Raw genomic sequence first — 18655 nt, forward strand, 5'->3', positions numbered from 1 at the left:
TATATCACATTCAGTCACATATTTTTAAAATACTAAATAATCTTAAGTGTGTTTTAATTTGGCCACCCAATTTGGGGATCTGAAAAGAAATGACAGAAATAAAAATGGATCACTTGTTACATAAAATTGATACTAAAAATGAGATTCTATATAATTTTAATAACAAAGTATTATCATATGCCTTCCCAATGTAAATGAATAAACATGCAACTAAAAACAATATTGAAAATGAGAGAAACTATCATAAAGAAAGTGGTATACCACTGAGCCATAACCCTCCAATATCTAATCATAATGGGGAGGCTCTTTATCTTAACCTTCTAAATGTATTTTTCGGGTTGCTAATGTGTGCTCTTCCATATTTGTCTCAGTTTCAATGATATTTTATTCTTTTATTGAATATAAGAGCTGTATATTTTCTAAGATAAAAATACATTTTGTATTAGTTTTATTTATAAAGAGAAAGTTAATATTTTCTCAATTTGCTTCATATCAAATGGATGTACTTACAATATGTACCCACAAAACACACGTTCTTTAAGTATTTGTGATAATAGAGTGATTTCCATACTTTATGGAAGGTTTTCACTTGAACAAAGTAAAATTTATTTTAAAAAATAGAAAGCCTACACATGTAGTTGGGTGGTCAAGGAGATGAGGAGGATCTGGGAAGAGGAGAGAGAGGCAAAGAGTATGATTAAAAGAAATTGAATGAATTTAATTAAAAACACATTTTTTTTAAAGAGAAAAGATATTCTTTAGGATTTGTGCATGATCAAAATGTTCTATGCATTTCAGGGACTTTAATAAGTATAGATGCCCATGAAAAATAAAAGTTATACACAAATAAGAGGTCAACATTTTAAAGGAGCAAGATTCTTTATTGCACTTTGTAGTGAAGCTTCTCAAGGACACTAGCTAGGAAGAATCAGGAGGATTGTAAGTGTTAGTCCTACATAGTCCATTGAGTGAGTTCAAGACTCTGGTCCATTTCCATTAATGAAGGAAATGCAAAGTCAACCACAATTTTTTTAATTAGTGGTGAGCTACTGAAATATAGGCAGTAAAAAAGTAAAAGAAATTCTAGGTAGGAGGTTATGGGATTAAAATCTAGAAAAATCCTTTACAATAGATTGTGTTTGCATTGTATTATTGACCCCAAAACAGCAGAAATAAAATTTTATTCAGAATGACTACAATGCTCAAAAAGGGTTCCCTACAAGCAGGTGGCCAGAGACACTTCCTGTACACTTCCTGTTTTATACAGTCATACATTCTTTCAGGCCCAAGATCTATTTTTGGAGTTGAGGCTCCAGACATACTATAGCCAATCATATCTTCCAAGGAGGATATTAATTTTTTATTAGATGAATCAGATGAAGAGACATATGGTTGCAGTATAGATTAAGAACTACTGTAATATAGGACTTATAGAAGACGGATGCTCAACTCTAACAGGCTGTACTGAAGTTTATTGGTGGTTACAAATAATTCCAAAAGAAGGTAGTGGGAAACTATATTAAATTTCATAGACTGCTCTCAGTTCAGTACACATACAGACAAGAAAAGCAAGAAACATCTTTCTGAAGGGCAACCTAGTATTCAACTCAATAAGAACAAAGGTAAGTAGACAGATGATGGACTACAAGTTATACAGTCAGTGTATAACTTGAGGCACCTCACATGTCAGCTAACAGGTCCTGCAACTTTTTCAATAAGAAGGACTTGATCCTATAAGAACTATTCAGGGAGCAATGTGGAAAGTGGGCTTACTTAATGGAAGAACAATGGGGGGTTACAGAGGAATGCTTGTTGAGTTAATTTAAGATGGAAGTTTAATTCAATCAGGTTAAGGAGAAGAGGGCATGTTTAAATTTAGTTAGGAGACTTCAGAGAAACACCTTTATTTATAGACTTAAATATGGATAGTAAGTGAAATGTAGGAAGTCAAGCAAAGCCTATAGATTCTGTGATGGAACAGAAAATACTATTACTCCAGAATACTGACTGAAAATTTCATAACTACTATTAATGTTACAAATACAATGCTACTATGCCTATAAAAGAGCTGAATTTCATTTAATTAACAAAAAGAATAGGGATGCAGATAAAAGCATGAAACTGCTAACATGACTGAAATATACAGATGAGGTATTTGTGTTCTGAACAGGTACATGGTTCCCATGACTAACAGGAGCCAAATGTAGCATCAATTATTGCTACATGTGACCCTGTGATTCAAGAGGAGTGGGGCAGTTAAATAAGATACTACTTCACATGCTATGTGTGCACAATATTAAGAAACATAGGATTCCTCCTCAGCGGAAATGCTCTTACCACTCCAAAATTGTTGACAAGTGTATCAATTTAGTGTTGAACATTTAGAGTCCATGCAGATATTTGTACAAATGAAAATGAACTGAAAGCCCATGATTGGAATTCCAAAGAAAGCAGCAATGTGTCCATGAATTAATTATAGTTTATATACATATGGAACTGCTAACATGACTTAAATATACAGATGAAGTATATATAAATATATGAAGCAGCAGTTAGAAAACTTTTAGATATATATTCTTGAGGCCTTTTTATCCTAATCATAATGATTACATCATATGATTGAGTAGACCAATCTTGTGTATTCTTTAAAAACTATTTCAAATTCTTATGTTTTAATTTCAAATAAATGATAAAAAAGTGTTAACTCTGAATTATTTCAGTCACTTTAGCCTGCAAAAATGTGGCTATATGGCCGGGCGGTGGTGGCGCACGCCTTTAATCCCAGCACTCGGGAGGCAGAGCCAGGCGGATCTCTGTGAGTTCGAGGCCAGCCTGGGCTACCAAGTGAGCTCCAGGAAAGGCGCAAAGCTACACAGAGAAACCCTGTCTCAAAAAACCAAAAAAAAAAAAAAAATGTGGCTATAGAGAAAAAATTTTCTCAAAAACAATGTACTGAAGTCAAATTTGATAATTAAAGGTTCAACACAAGCTTCTCTTTCTAAACATAACCTGTTTTACTTCTTTAAATCCATTTAGCTCATCAAATATAATCTCAGAATATTACTTCACATGCTTTCCTTTTAAAAAAAAAAAAAAAAAAGATTTATTTACTATTATGTATACAGTGTTCTGCCTGCATGTATGCCTTCATACCAGGAGAGGGCACCAGATCTCATTATAGATGGTTGTGAGCCACCATGTGGTCACTGGGAATTGAATTTAGGACCTCTGGAAGAGCAGTCAATGTTCTTAACCTCTGAGCCATCTCTCCAGTCCCAATGAAATGGTGTATTTTTGTTCCTGGTTTTTCAAGACAGGGTTTCTCTGTGTAACTTTTAGAACTTATCCTGGAACACGCTCTGTAGACCAGGCTGGCCTCGAACTCACAGAGATCCGCCTGCCTCTGCCTCTCCAGTGCTGGGATTAAAGGTGTGCACCACCACCTGACCGGCTTCACATGCTTTTCAAAAGTTTATTTTATCCATACATGTGAGAAATGTCACTACTTTCACCAGAAACATGAACAGTTCCTCTTCCAGCAAACAACAAAAGTTGAGTGGAAGCCATAGGTAGGGATATAGAACCTTTTGTTCCTGTTTGAGTTACTCATATGTATTTTCAGCCATGGTTTGAGCCAGTGAAGCTAGAATGCATTCCAAATCCATGCCAATCTCCTTGAATTTCCATCAAGGCTCTGTTGCCATAGAGGAATGGACTGGAAAGTGACCTTCTATGCCCAAAAGTCCATCTCAAAGGGAGCTAAGCTCCCATGTCTTCACAAGCGAAGATCCCAACTTGTCCATCAGAACAACATCAGACAGGTTTGTCAGTGTTCTAACAGATAGGAAAGGATGGGCACAGAGGAGAAGAGCAGACCTTGACATCTTACAAAGGATGTAATCCATAGCTTAATTCTAAGCCATGGGCCACTGGGGAAGAAAGTTAAGTCAATTCACATGAAAGCTATTTTCAGATATGTCATAGGCTGCTTTCAGTAATCCACACATTCACTCAGGAAAATATAGTTTCAGATTATTTGAGGGAGAACATACAGCAAGTGACAGAGTCCTCATCACTCCCGTCTAGGCAGTCATCGTCCCCATCACATTTCGCTTGGATACAGTGTTTGTTTTTGCAGCGAAATTCTTCAGGTTTACATATATGAAGCACTGTTTCTTCAGGATTAACTAGAGATAAAAATAAAAATACAAGATGTATGTATGCACAGTATTAGCTGCATAAGTTAATTGAGCTATCAGTGGCTGGGGGTTTCAGTTGCCTTAGAACCCCACAGAAATGAGGTTGTGCCGAGCGGTGGTGGCGCACGCCTTTAATCCCAGCACTTGGGAGGCAGAGCCAGGCGGATCTCTGTGAGTTCGAGGCCAGCCTGGACTACCAAGAGAGTTCCAGGAAAGGCACAAAGGAAAGGCACAAAGCTACACAGAGAAACTCTGTCTCGAAAAACCAAAAAAAAAAAAAAAGGTTGTACAGTGCTTGTCTTTCTTCCTCTAGTTTATTTCATATTCATCTAAGTAGTAAGGTTTCAATCTTATTAAAAGGTGAATAATAGTCATTATACACTTATGCACAGAAACACACATTTTCTGATCTCAGTGCATGGTTCTGAGGGAGAGAGAATGAGGGAGGGATCGGTGAAAGGGGCACACTTGAATAAATGTAAGATGAATTATCTACATGTCTCAGATACAACATTAAGAACATAATAATGTTGTAGTATCTCATGCTGGGAATTGACAATCAGTTGCAGGTGGTCTTATCATAGGTAGTCATAAAAAGGTCACAAAGAGAAATGTCTGGTTTGTTCATTTGTTTGCTGACAGAAATCAGTCCACAAGTATATCAGAGTAGCATATTGCATACATTAAGTGTGTACAATAAAAATGGAACCTACAAATTTAAAAAATACATCTGAAGATAAACCACAACCATAGAAAATTTATAAAGTCATTTTCCTGACATTAAATAAAGGTTATTATGCTCTAATAACACAAAATAATTTAAATAAGATAGCTGTTCTAATGACAAAATTCTTATTTCTCTACAAAAAATACTTAAATAGTATTGTACTGATGGCCATTTGGGGAATGAAACATTTAGTTTTGCTGACAGTAATTATTCTGTTAAAAAATCTTAAAATCACTAAAGAAAACGACACAGTTTTGCTTTCTGTTGTGCATGTAGCTTCTTCATTGCTCATCTGGTTGTCTGTATGGGAGCCTTCACTACATTAAATCACTTTAGGCTAAACAAGTCAACAAAGAGTTAATCACAGTAAAAAGACACAGAAACAAGACAAGGTGGGCAGCTCTACTTCCTTTGCTAAACTGCATTATACTAACCAGAAGTGTCTGTTGCATATGTGGGCTCTGAACATTTGAATTTCCGTTGTTAATTAACATAAACTGAAAGCATTCCTATTCTTCTGTTTTCTTTGTATACATGAGATAGAAACACAACAGGAAGGGATCGAAGGCAAGGAAGAGCTGCAGTATATGGTTAGTGTCTTGCGGTCTGAAATTGGGCTTAATTAACTCAAGCTGGCTTCTAGCTGGGGAAATCTTTAATTTCTGTTCTATTGGCTTTAAACTTCATTTCTCATAAGTCCTGTGGGCTGCTGAACTGATAGGAAACTTATACACACCTCACTCACAAGTGATATCAAGAGAACATAGGTGGAACTTCCACAGCCCTGAACAGGGCCATGCCTTGGTCTCTCTTGTTTCTCCCTTGCAGCAAAGAATTGAGAGGGGGACATGACTTTTGAACCATGCCTGCAGGAAACCACTTTGGAGTGGCACAGTAAGGCACAAACCTTGGAGGTCTGTAGCAATAGAAACAAAAGCTACCACAATGGGTCCAGACTTCATTTCAAGCCAAACAGAATTGCTCTAGTGAATGAAATAGTCAACCTGAACAAAAGTATCCCTGTGCTCTCTGTCTCTCTCAGTTATGCTAACTGTGGGCACATGGACAGATGAGAGCATGTATTTCCTAGTCTGTCTCAGGGACAAAACAACAAAGAAGCAATTTCTCCCTGATGCCATTTCTCTATGGTCTTTTCAAAGTAAGGTGCTGTGTGGGGCGAGCAGGTGGGGGTATGAAATCCAAATAGAAAAAAACAAAACAAAAACACAATGCATCAATCTAACCACCTGATAGAATTTTATCCCTTTATATTTCCTATTTCAGATACTGATCTTTTAAAGTATTACTAATATTAAATATGTATATCACTATAGAGGGAGAGACAGAGAGATAGAGAATGATATACATACAATATGCGTGTTATTTATACACACACACACACACACACACACACACACACACACAAATACTCATGGTTTTGACTTTTGAAATTTGTTCTGCATTTTTCTAAGCCCTGGACTATTTCTCAATGGTATCCCTGTATATCATATATTTGCTTTTGTTCTGGTTTTGTTATCTGAGGATGTTTGTGTAGTAAAGATAGAAATGGTGTATGTTTGGCTATAGAGCATTTATTTATTTATTTATTTATTTATTTATTTATTTATTTATTTATTTATTTATTTATTTACTTATTTATTTATTGAGTTAGTGAGTTAGTGAGTTAGTGAGTTAGTGAGTTAGTTAGTTTATTCACTATTGTTTTTTAATCAACAGTATTCTTAAAATGAAATGTTAGGAAGAATTTCAGCCAACATCTTTTAGGATATGACCTTTCAAGAGCTCATCATTTAGCACCCAGAATCACTGTATTTGCAGATTCTACTTAAATTCCCCTACACATGGCCCCAGCTTGACTTGAGGTGAAGTAAAAAAAAAAAAAAAAACAAAAAAAAAAACCCATAAGCAGGGAGGCTATGCTATCTGCTGTGTCCTTTGTGTTTGATGCATGACTCATGTATCTTCTATTAGAATCCAGGAATCTCTTTCAGGCAATAATGTTATATGGTAACCAAAATGAAATCCCAGAATCTTTGCTACTCTTTGCATAATGATAATGGGTGTTTTTAGATATTGAATTTCTATTTTTTTATTTTCATTTTTGACATGCCAGGTTGGTCCAGGACTATCATGTCTGTGCCTCCTAAGTATTGGGATATACACTGGGGAGCACACCTGTCTGACCTTTATGTGAGATCTGAACTCTGATCCTTACAATTGGTACCAAGTGCTTTACACTGAGCCTTTCCCCTAACCTCTTAGCTACTGAGCTTTGATTTGCAATGTCTCCATGGCCTATGGTTTCATTAGTCCATTTTATGACTAATCCAAAATTTTCAGATGTGACCAGTAATCATATCATAAAGGAACCACAAAGTTCAATGTGAACTACCACATTTATACAGGATCCATGTCAATGGAAGAAAAGTTACTATTCTACAACCAATGCTCATTATCAAGGAAACTCAGATCCATGTGATAATATGGACAAGATAGAAGCTTGGAGTATGTGATTTGTTTGCCAGAACTAACTAAGCAATGTGGAATCAGGGGACAGGATCATTTACAACAGTGTCCAAGTTTATTGTCTCTAGATGTAGCCACTTTTGAGAGAACAATGAGACGAAGCAAATATACTGAGCATAACATAAAAGACGAAAAAAATCTCATTCAATAGGCTCATGTAGCATTCTTTCTATGGCTGGCTAAAATCTCTATGAAGGATTTTTAAACGTGAATTTCCACTTAAGATTCATAAATGTAAGAACAGTGTCATATGTACAAAAGAACAATGCTTAAAAGAATCCGGGCTTAGAGTTAATGCATAAAATAATTTGTTGCCTGACTTTTTGGAATTTAATGAGATTGCTGTTACTACACTAAGAGACTGTCTCCAGGGGCTGTAGAAATCCTTCAGAAAGGCAGCTTCACTTTAACTGGATCAGCAGCTGATTCTCTTCTCTTACTGTTCATGAGCATGAGTATGCATAGTCAAATTTCAGCAAACAATATAGATGTGTACCAAGAGAGAAAAATGAACATTTACTTAAAGCTCCATGTATATCATTTTGATCCAGTGATTAATGTGGATATGGAGAGTACTTGGTTTGTCTGAGCACAGCAATGAATTGATTCCTGGATGTTAGCAAGTGCTAGAATTCTATACTTTGCTGAAGAGCTATGTTTTAAACCATGAATTGGAGAACATTCACAAAATGTATAATTCTGTCATCAGGACAACATGGTCTGAGCAATAAGAAACTGACAAAATAATAAATAATCATTTATTTTAATCACGTTCAGAAATGGCACAGCATGAATTATGACTTGCCTGGTGTAAAATGTCATTTTCCATGCTTCTTGTGAAAATTGATGTTAGAGAAAAAAATCAGAAAGCCCATGTCTGACTCCCCAGAACAGAAGAACATCAAGGATTTATTCTGGAGTTGTTTTCTTAAAACTAGAAAGATGATTGCCAGAAATAATATCCAGAACCCCGTGAAATAAAATAAGCAGCTCTCTAAGCTATATTATTTTATTTTAATTTAGTTTTGTATCTTTCCATATATTTTTTATTCATTTTAATGTGTTCTCTCTCTCTCTCTCTCTCTCTCTCTCTCTCTCTCTCTCTCTCTCTCTCTCTCTCTCTCTCTCTCTCTGTGTGTGTGTGTGTGTGTGTGTGTGTGTGTGTATACTAGCATCTGCCAAAAAGTCCAGAAGAAGGTATCAGATACCCTAGAGCTAGAGTTGCAGACAGTCATAAGCTCTGGAAGAGCAGCAAGCATTCTTTGTTGAAGAACTCTTCCTCAAACTCTTTATCTTGTATTTTGATCTCAGCTAAACAAAACAACAACAACAAAAAAAAAATGTACCACACATCCTTAACCCAGGGATGTGGACCAAAAGGAAAACTGGAAACTGTAGCTGATTGGATATTGTCCTATCACAGAGTTACATGAGAAGAGAAAGTGGAATATTCAGCTATGGTTTTTTTCTTTATATCATAGAGAGATGACCTTTTGTTAGATAGAATGGTCTTCTGAGCAGCCAGCCTAAGTTGTATATAACCTTCTGTGAGGTTCTCACAAGAGGACATAAATAATCACTTGAATGGGGCTTCTAAACTTTTCTATTGCCTTAAAATTTTTACTACATATTATGTGCATATATACTAGGCATGAGGCTTGTCACAGTGGAACATTCAAATGGCTCCCCACAGAGGAGCACTATTTGTCACACAGGACTATATCTGGTATTCCAGAAGGTAGCAAGGATTACAGAGGACCATAAGCACATGACGGTGCATTGCTAGCCTCTGGATTACCGTTATTTTGTGAACTGTAAGTTGCTTTTCTGGAAGTGACACACAGTGGAGAAATTGTCCTATTCTTTCAAACATCTGCAGAACAGTTAAAGAATTGCCTTCTTCACTCCAACTGAAACAACCAGGTAACTTCTACAACAAAATTCACCATTTTAAAGACTAATTTGTTTTAGGGGCTCATTTATAATCTAATTTTCAATTTTTAATTTCATGCTTTTCCTTATAATTTTCATGAGAAAAACAAATGCAACCTGTAACTGTTCAACCTATTTTTCTGTGGTTCTCAGAGGTAGCAAGTACCAATTTGTTATGCCACCACAGACACCAATTCTAGTAATTAGAGGATTTGACCACAATGGACAAAGAGTCTCAAGAATAAAGTATGGGATCTTCTTTCATTCTTCCAAACAACATTAGAATTCATTTCTAACCAATTGTGTAACATGCCAATGTTTTCTGTTGGGAGTATGCTTTTTGTGTGCCACTGCTTTAAATTGCAAGTTCATTGAGGAAAAAATATCCTTGGTGTTAAGTCTAGTTTAACTATCTCCCAGCTGCTTTTCATCCATTTGGTGTCAATTCAGTGAGAATGACTGAAACCAGGATGTTCAAGATGCATTTGTTGCAATATCCCCCATTGTGTTTGTCAAACTCAAATTGCTTGCATAACTCAGTTGACCCATCACATCTGTAAGCTAGCCTGAACTAATCAGAATCCCAAAGCAATCAGCACCAAGGAATGGTTAATGGAATGATACTGATTTCTACCTTGCGCTGTACTCTCTAAAAGCTATGGTTTCATGTAGCATCTTTCTCTATTGGCACTTTCTGACTAACATAGACTTCAATATCAGTTATTATCCCTCACAAGTATTATTTAGGAATGATAATTTAGGAATTATTTGTTTATCATTCCCAAATAAGTAGGAATATTATTATTAATATTATTAGGTAGGTAAGAGTTGAAATAATATATATGAAGACTCATTGTATTCTTTAAAAAATGAGTGACTGTGCTGTGCTTCAAAGAAGCTCAGGCAGTTTGCATGCAGTGTTTATAAAGAGTAGAATTTTAGTAGGCAAGTACAATAAATAATTCTGAAGTAAGGGCATATTTACTGATTTGACAGGTTTCAGTGTGAACAGAACAGGCAAAATCCTCTCTTTTCCCTTTACTGCATTTGTGTTGCCTCATCTATGAATTACAGGTACTAGAAAGAGATCAATACTCCAGAAAATGTTACTTCTAGTTCTCCTGTGTATGATCACATGATTATACTGGCAATACTTGAAAATGGTTCTCCTAGCATCAGGTTTGAAATGAACATTGTGTATAATATATTTTCCTTACAAGCCAAAATAAACTTTTATTTTTATAGAGCTAGGAGACAATGTTTGGGGGTATTAGAAATAATCTTGTGTATCTTTCTATTGTGTTGATCCTCGTAGTTAAGCTTGTAGTCTGGGAAATTCTAAGTGCTGCTGGAGTACATTCTCAGCTAGAGTTCATTTTAAGATAGTTGTATCTCTAGCTTTCAAAAATCTACTGAGCATGTTATGTGATTATGTGATTGGTTAGTTTGGCAGTTGTGGCAAGAGAAAACCGTATAAGAGAGTGTCGGATCAAAGTCCAGAGTCACAACAAAGACAGTCTTCCAGTCACTATTGGAGAAATAAATAGTATTCAGAACTATTTATAGTTTTAGAAACAGTGGCAGAGCCATTTCTAATATAGTTTATCATCCAACAGAAGCCTCTTTCTTATTTTACTATGATATTTAAATACAGTTCGTCTTGGTGATATAAGTGAAAAGGGCAAGCGATGAAGTGTGTAACATCTACCTATGAAGTAGAATAACTAGGGAAGTGTGTGAGTAAATAAAGGTAAACTGATGTGTTTGTAGGATGGGGAAGAGTGACATTTGTCATTTACTGGGTGATACACAAGGCATGAGTAAGCTTGCTTCATGTATACCTAACACAAGTAATAATAAGGAAATGTGTTTCTTCTTGTGTATAGGCTTACATCAAAGAAAATAGGCCTAGAAGAAGATGAAACATACATTAAACAATTTATATGTATAGGTATAATTTACTAAAGTGGAAATGAAGATCCTGACAAGGATTTGCTTCTTGTGTTCATAGATAGTTCTTAGCTTTTGTCTTTTTCTTATCCCAGTTCATATCTTCATTTTGCTCATCAATCTTTTGCCATATGAATCTATATTTTTCTCCTCTCTATTCCTTCATATTTACTATATTCTACAATAATATTATATTTTAAACTATCAATCTTTTCCATATTCATAGTAATATAGATATAACTCAAAAGTTATCCATAGAGTCTAAATTGAGCATAGGAATGAATAAAACAGGAAATATAATCATAATTGCATAATTATGCTTCCCTAATGCAAATTTAGGAGCTCATTAGAAAGTTTCAAGCTTAAGTGCCATTTTGATGTTAGCATCTGATAAATACACCTCCCCATGATTTCCTAAAGGCTCACAAGATCACCAATATCTCTGACATTCTAAGCTCCTGATCATTCCATAGATAGTGTCCTAAGAGAACGTTAGTTGTGTTTGATACACAGAAGTTGAGTTTTAAAGATTCATCCAGGACATACTCAAAGATTTAATGAGAAACTGAAAAAGTCTGTCCACACTGGGGTAAGAAGGTGGACCTTAAATCTATATCGAGCAAAATCAAAACACAGGTGTATTCAGTGCTACTTACCATCTTTGAGAGAAAGTCTATTAATGGATCACAGGGAAAAGCATCCTTGATGGTACTTTAAATGGTGTGTGTTTGTGTTTGTGTTTGTGTGTGTGTGTGTGTTATAGTCTATCTTTTTGATATCTCAGAATTATTAATTTAGGCCAGCAGAAATCTCAACAATATAATAGAAAAAATGCTTAATTAATTCTTGTAAAAAATTACACTGTCAAATGTACCAATTAGGCACACTTTGTCTCCCCAAAATACTGATAAAATTAAGATTAGCAAACCATGTGAGAGAATTCCAGCTGTTCAAAGCTATGCCTGTTACCTGTCTGTTGGTAGTGTGCTCATAACTAGCAACACAATAAGAGCCAAACATATTACCCAGAACAAAGAAAGAGAAGCCTTCATCTAAGGACTCAAGAATACAACGGGATTTGTCCTCCACACAATCTTGAAAGGGAGGCATGTGTAATTCTAGAAAGAATTTAATGGTATTTTTTGAAGTCAGTATTTTTGAAGGGAAATTTTGCTTAGCCAAGACTTAATATACTAAGGAATTGTTTCTCCCATGAAAAGGCAAAGGTGGGACATTTGTAACACATTAGTAATCAATTCTATATAGAATACATATGTGTGTAGAATATGTAAGGAGAGAACATATATATTCATATCTATATTTTATCTTTGAAGATGTTACTTTAATATATTTCCCAGTATTAGTAATTGTTAATTATTAGTAAATAAATAATGGACTACTAGTCTTGAATACTAAGATACACAACCAGCAGAACTCTGCTCTACTACTAAAATACTATAAAACATATTAAATTTAATTAACGAACTAGCTACATTTGTAGGGGAAGTATATATTGCAATGCTAGAAATCAAGCCAAGGACTTCATACACTGGTTACCACTTTGCTACTGAGCTGTATCCCAGTGCCCCCTTCAATGTTGATAATTCAAAATAATGTTGTTGGTTAGAAATATTATACTGTAATAGAAAGGCATGAAAATGAGAATGATAAAGAGAATAATAGCAAGAAGCTAAAGTCCTCATTTCAAATAATTGGAATTTATAATACTGGCATTCAATGTACTGACTTGAATTCCTCATTTTGGGACTGGTAGTTTTATGCCAAATGCCTCAAGATGTAACACAAATTGAATGTGGGCCATATGGGAAAGTACAGAAGGAATTGAAAACAGTCAAAAAGACACAAATATCTTTAACAATATATCATAAATGTCTCCAGTCATCAAGCATGAGATGACTTAAAATTCAGTTCTTAAGGGTCATGTTTACAGTGAGCATTTAATTAAATGAGAAGATGTTTATGTTCATGGTAAGCAAAAATAAACCTAAAGTAATAGATATAGAAGTGTGAGCCAGGGCTGAAAAATAGAGATACAATGTAATAGAGAATCCAGCCTCAAAATGGAACGATCCTGGGTCTGCCTCCTGTAGATCCAGAGTTCCTCCCTCATCAATCTGTAGACTCACTAGACAGACACTTCACCCATTCTGGATTTTCAGTTTGCAGACTGCAGATCCTAAGGCTTATCAACTTCGGAGGTTATCAGTGAACTCTTTATTATAATCCTGTCATCTTTCTGCACACACACACACACACACACACACACACACACACACATATATATATATATATATATATACATGCATACATAAATCCATAAATCCTATTGTATTTCTTTCTCAGGAAAGCCTTGAGCCACAATTTGAAATTCAAGTCTTTCCAGAAATTTCTATTTAGCTCTCAATACATGCATATGATTGTGGCTGCTACTGTGCTTAGGGGACAGAACTTGAGGCATGAAACTTACAAGATTCACTCTGGAATAATAAGCACTGTAAATTGAAGAATATGACGAAACTAATAAAGGTGTCTTCAGTACAAGTCAATCAATCCAGTTAATTCACTGCTTTTATGGCCTATAGATTCCTTAGAAGCCCCTTTGGGGCATTATTCCTTGTTCTTTACCTCCAAATACAGATATCTGTGCTGCCAATTCATTTGAAATCATGTCAGGGCTAACCTGTGCACCAAAGACAATGTTTTTGTCAGCTGAAACTGCTACCATGGAGTTTTGTGTGACAAGAAGTATTTTCTCCCGTGGCATAGACATTGAAATTGTCTATTTACCTGCACAGCAGGACAGGATGTTATATAGCACATTGCCATTATCATTAATGTATGCATGCTAGAGATTGAGTTACCTAATACAGACTACGATTATACCTAAGAAGTTACACAGATCTCTTATTCCAGTTGTGATTTCAGTTCTGTTGATGTTACCTAATCCTGATCTTCACAAAAAGCCATATACACAATGAGTGTCAGAAGAAAAGGAGCTTACATGTGCAAGTTGTACCATTTTCATCCAAAAGTTGATTATCAGCACAAGCACATACACGGCCTGCTGGAATAGCCAGGCAGAGTGTACCACAGCCCCCATTGTTTATGTGACACATATTGTCACCTGCAGAAAAAAAAAAGAAAGGAAATTATCACAGAACTTTGATTTTAACAAAGCTGAAGGCCATGGAACTTACAAAATACAGTTTACTTTTAAGGCTGTGTGACACAAGCTACCTTTTAACTCTCTGTCCTTGTTTATCTACCACCCAACTGCAAGAATTATGGGCATATACTACCAAATTTAGCTTTCAAGAATACTTTCTTTCAATGAGATATATGTGGGAATATTGTGTGTACAGATAAGTTATATATCGTTCACCTTTGTTGATATCGTCAACACTCCTCCTTAATAGAAACTGTTTTCAGAAACATTTGAAAATATATATTACTTTGATAGGTAAGAGGAATATGTGAGCTGGTTGGAGAAGGACTTTGGGCCAGGTAACCATTTTCTAGGTACCAGGAGCAAGGAGGAAGGTAGCCTTTTGTCTGTCATCAACAGTTCTCCAGATTATGTTCATAGCAGTGTGGCATGGTGTTTGGAAAGCAGAGCATGTGTCTGAGAATGTAGATGTAGACTACCATTGAACAAGCAAGCATGTGGAACTTGTTCTCCAGTGGGGTGAGTACACTGGCATATCATTATGCTGAGGACCCCAAGAAAGGTGGGATACTGGGAAAACTCACAGCACAGAAATGCCGAAGTTCTGGACTAGAGGAGAGCAGAGACACTGATGGAAGAAATTCATAAATATATGTGAGGAGTCCATGTTGAATCATAGATGAAACCAAAGACATATTTGAAGAGCTTGGAGATAACATTTTTTATAGACATGTAGCTAAAACAATGCAAGTTTAGATAATCACAAATTTGACATTTATTCTTGCAAGCTGTCCATTGAGAAAATGTATTAACCCAGGTGTCATGGCTTTTGCCTCTAAACGTGACTCTCAGGGGGTTGAGATAAGAGGGTTGCTGTGAATTCCAGGCCAGTCTGGGTAACAGAACAAGTCCAAGGAGAGCAGAGACTAAAGAGTGGCAGTCCAGAAAGAAAGACAGAAACAGATAGACAGACAGAGAGAGAGAGAGAGAGAGAGAGAGAGAGAGAGAGAGAGAGAGAGAGACGGAGAGACAGAGACAGAGAGAGTTGTAAGGGGGAGGAAAGGAACAAGAAAAGAAAGTGAGAGCTTGCTTAGCTTTACATCTATCTTTACAGACAGAACTACAAAACTCCAGAAGCACTCTGATAATGCGATTATCAGGTCACTTCATAGCATGCTAATTTCAGTGTTATCAATTAATGAAATGTTTTATTATTTTAGAAGTAAAACATTAAAATGAGGATCCTTTATTTACTTGGGCCATAACTAATAAACTGCTATGAGTAAATTGATGGTTACTACACAGATGTCAATACTGAAAACTGAAACCATGGATGGGGTTATTTTTATACACTGTAGGCCAGAGGGATTGGAGCATTACAGGGGAGATAATTCCTCCACAATGGTTCTTAATACTATAAATTCCTACATATTATTTTGTATGTCTCAGATCAGAAGAAATAATCTAGAGTTTATTATCAATTCTTTTCATTTTCTGAACTGTACATTTAATTCATTATAAGCATAATAATCTAAAATACGCTTCAAAACTAAGATAGCAAATAATACAAGGAATGATCTCAATTTCTAAACTCAGAGGGTAATGAAAAATTACCTCATTTTTTTTCTAATAGGGAATGTGGAAATGTTTATGTAGCTCACAGATGCCAACATATGTATTCCATGATTATGGGATAATATGTAAAACTTTGGAGGATACTCAGGTACCCTGTCTGTGTTCACAATATGTGCAGCATAAAATTGTATATTCAACTTTTAGTAGTATCCAGATTTTGGAAAATTGGAAATATTTCACAATATTTGGGGGCATATATAACTGAAACAGTAAGAAATAAGAAACTGTTGACGATAATGCATCAGGTTACATAATGTTTTTAAGATATATGCTAAATATATAAATCAATGGCATGACATTTATTCCTATTGAATAAAAATTTCCATATTCTGAAATAAATTAGCATTATTTAAAGTTTAAAATATACTTCCTTATTTGAATACAACATTCTGAAAAGGAAGAATTAGTATTTGTACTGCCATAACAGAAATCTTTAAACTAAATTAACATGAATAATTCCACACATCTTATTGGAAGAGCCCAGAAATTTTTTTATATTTTAATGACTCCATACATTTTTCAATTTCATTTTAAGAATATATTCCCATCAGAGCTCATGTGATAGTGTTTCTTTGAAGTTATATCTTTTAAATATATTTCATAAAATTATCTGTAGGATGTTACTGACTATTTTTCAAACACAGCATCAATAATCTCCTATAAATTTCACGGATTAGGTCAGTAACATCTTAATAGTCACAGTACATAAAATCCATACTGCATTCTTCTCATAGCTGGTTACCTCATATTTACATTCAATTTAATCTAATTATAGTTACAATAATGATTTGATTTGATTTTATAACAGTTGCAGGAAGGATCAGTCAATACTTAAGTATCCAAATGATGTTTTTTATATCTAACAATGAGAAATAATCAATCATTATTAAAATTATTTTGCCTAATAATCTTTCTCATTACTAATAAAAATTTAAGAATTTTGTATTTAAATCCATGATTTTATTTAATTTACTTCTATCAGTTAAAATAAAATCCAATCAACAAAGAAAAGAAAAATAACTTACCAAACACTACTACAACATGTACTTCTAAACTAACTTACTTTGGAAGCAAATATATTTAAATATTCAAATATGAAATACAAATGCATTAATAAAAATTTTAAGTGTCAAGTCCAAGTGAGTTTCTTTGAAGCCCCAAACTCTGTCTTTTCTTCCCACTCATGGTTCCTCCAGAATTAGAAGTACCATGAATTACGTGTGTCGCAGAGAGTTTTTGATAAATAATTGAATGAATGGTACTTTGAGTTAGCAATGTGGATTACAGAGCAACTCTTTCCAGCAGTGTAAATACAAGTGTGATCACAGGAGTAGATGTGGGGACATGCGTGAGCATGGGGACAGATGCAGTACAGGTGTGAGTTCAAAGACATTATAGATGCAGGTGTGGTACAGAGATAGATATAAACACAAGTATGAGTGCACAGAATGCAGATATAGGTATGAGGCATGGATAGATGCTGCAGTTACGGGTATGAGTTAAAAGTATATGATAAACATATCTTTTTATGTCTGAGTGCATAGACAGGTGTAGAATCGAGTGTCAGGCATGGATATATCTAGATATATGTCAGTTCCGAGACACATGTAGACACAGGTTTGAGAGCATACATAGGTGTAGATTTGGGAGTAAGTGAATGGAATGATGATGATAAAGATGTGAATACATAGATGGAAAAATGTGAATATGCAGACAGATACAAAACAATTTTATCATGATGAAAGGCCTCCTCATCCTCATTTTAATTTACTGACACAGCTGTGCTCAGTGAATATACTGTCTATTTAGGGAAGAAAACTTAAAGGTATATTACAGCCTCCATCAGACAATAATTAAGACACATATGATACACAAAACATTTGACAGCCCTGTATTAATACCTGAATGTCATAAACCTCAGTAATTTAGTCCCCGATAAATGTTTATTTCCAGGAGGAGGTAGAATATGTTTCCAGTACAAAACAATCTGTCTGCTTTATTTTTCTCTGGGTCTGATTTTTTTTTCAAAATAATAGAAAACATAAATCTTGCCTTCTATAATCTTCCAGGGCTGTTCGTTTTTCAGTATTCTATCATATATGAATTTTCAAGTACCTGTACCACATATGGAAAAAGTCTGATATTTGGATTTTGTTTATATATGTAGTGGGGTGTTATTCTAATTTATAAGTTAAAAGATATCCTGGACATTGTTTTTACTCCAAACATCAGATAAGAAACAACTGCCTGAGGCCCTGGTGTCAGATTTATCTTGCATTTAATATTTGATAATTTCAGAAAGGTGAATAAACAGTTGGTCTGTAGAAAGATAAAATGATCCATACCTTTCATTTCCTTTAAGAATTTTATTTTCTTTATATTATTCTTATATTTAGTTTCATTTGGAATTACTTTATAGTACTGTATGTGTATGTGATGATATTAAGGTAAAAAATAAAATAGAAGAATCTAGACAGT

The 18655-nt window shown here is 34.9% G+C and overlaps 1 protein-coding gene across 1 annotated transcript in view; it reads right to left on the minus strand.

Annotated features, from left to right (window-relative positions):
- Window positions 1-14101, minus strand: part of LOC131907697 (low-density lipoprotein receptor-like) — a 61300-nt gene extending 47199 nt beyond the window's left edge. Inside the window, exons 1-2 of the mRNA XM_059258819.1 lie at window positions 14002-14101; window positions 4053-4187 (exon numbers count right to left, since the gene is read on the minus strand). Of these exons, the coding sequence (XP_059114802.1) occupies window positions 4053-4187; window positions 14002-14101 (235 nt within the window). The remainder of the gene's footprint in view (window positions 1-4052; window positions 4188-14001) is intronic.
- Between the last annotated feature and the right edge of the window lie 4554 nt (window positions 14102-18655).

The sequence above is a fragment of the Peromyscus eremicus genome, chromosome 4 (genome assembly GCF_949786415.1).
Source record: "Peromyscus eremicus chromosome 4, PerEre_H2_v1, whole genome shotgun sequence".
NCBI lineage: Eukaryota > Metazoa > Chordata > Mammalia > Rodentia > Cricetidae > Peromyscus > Peromyscus eremicus.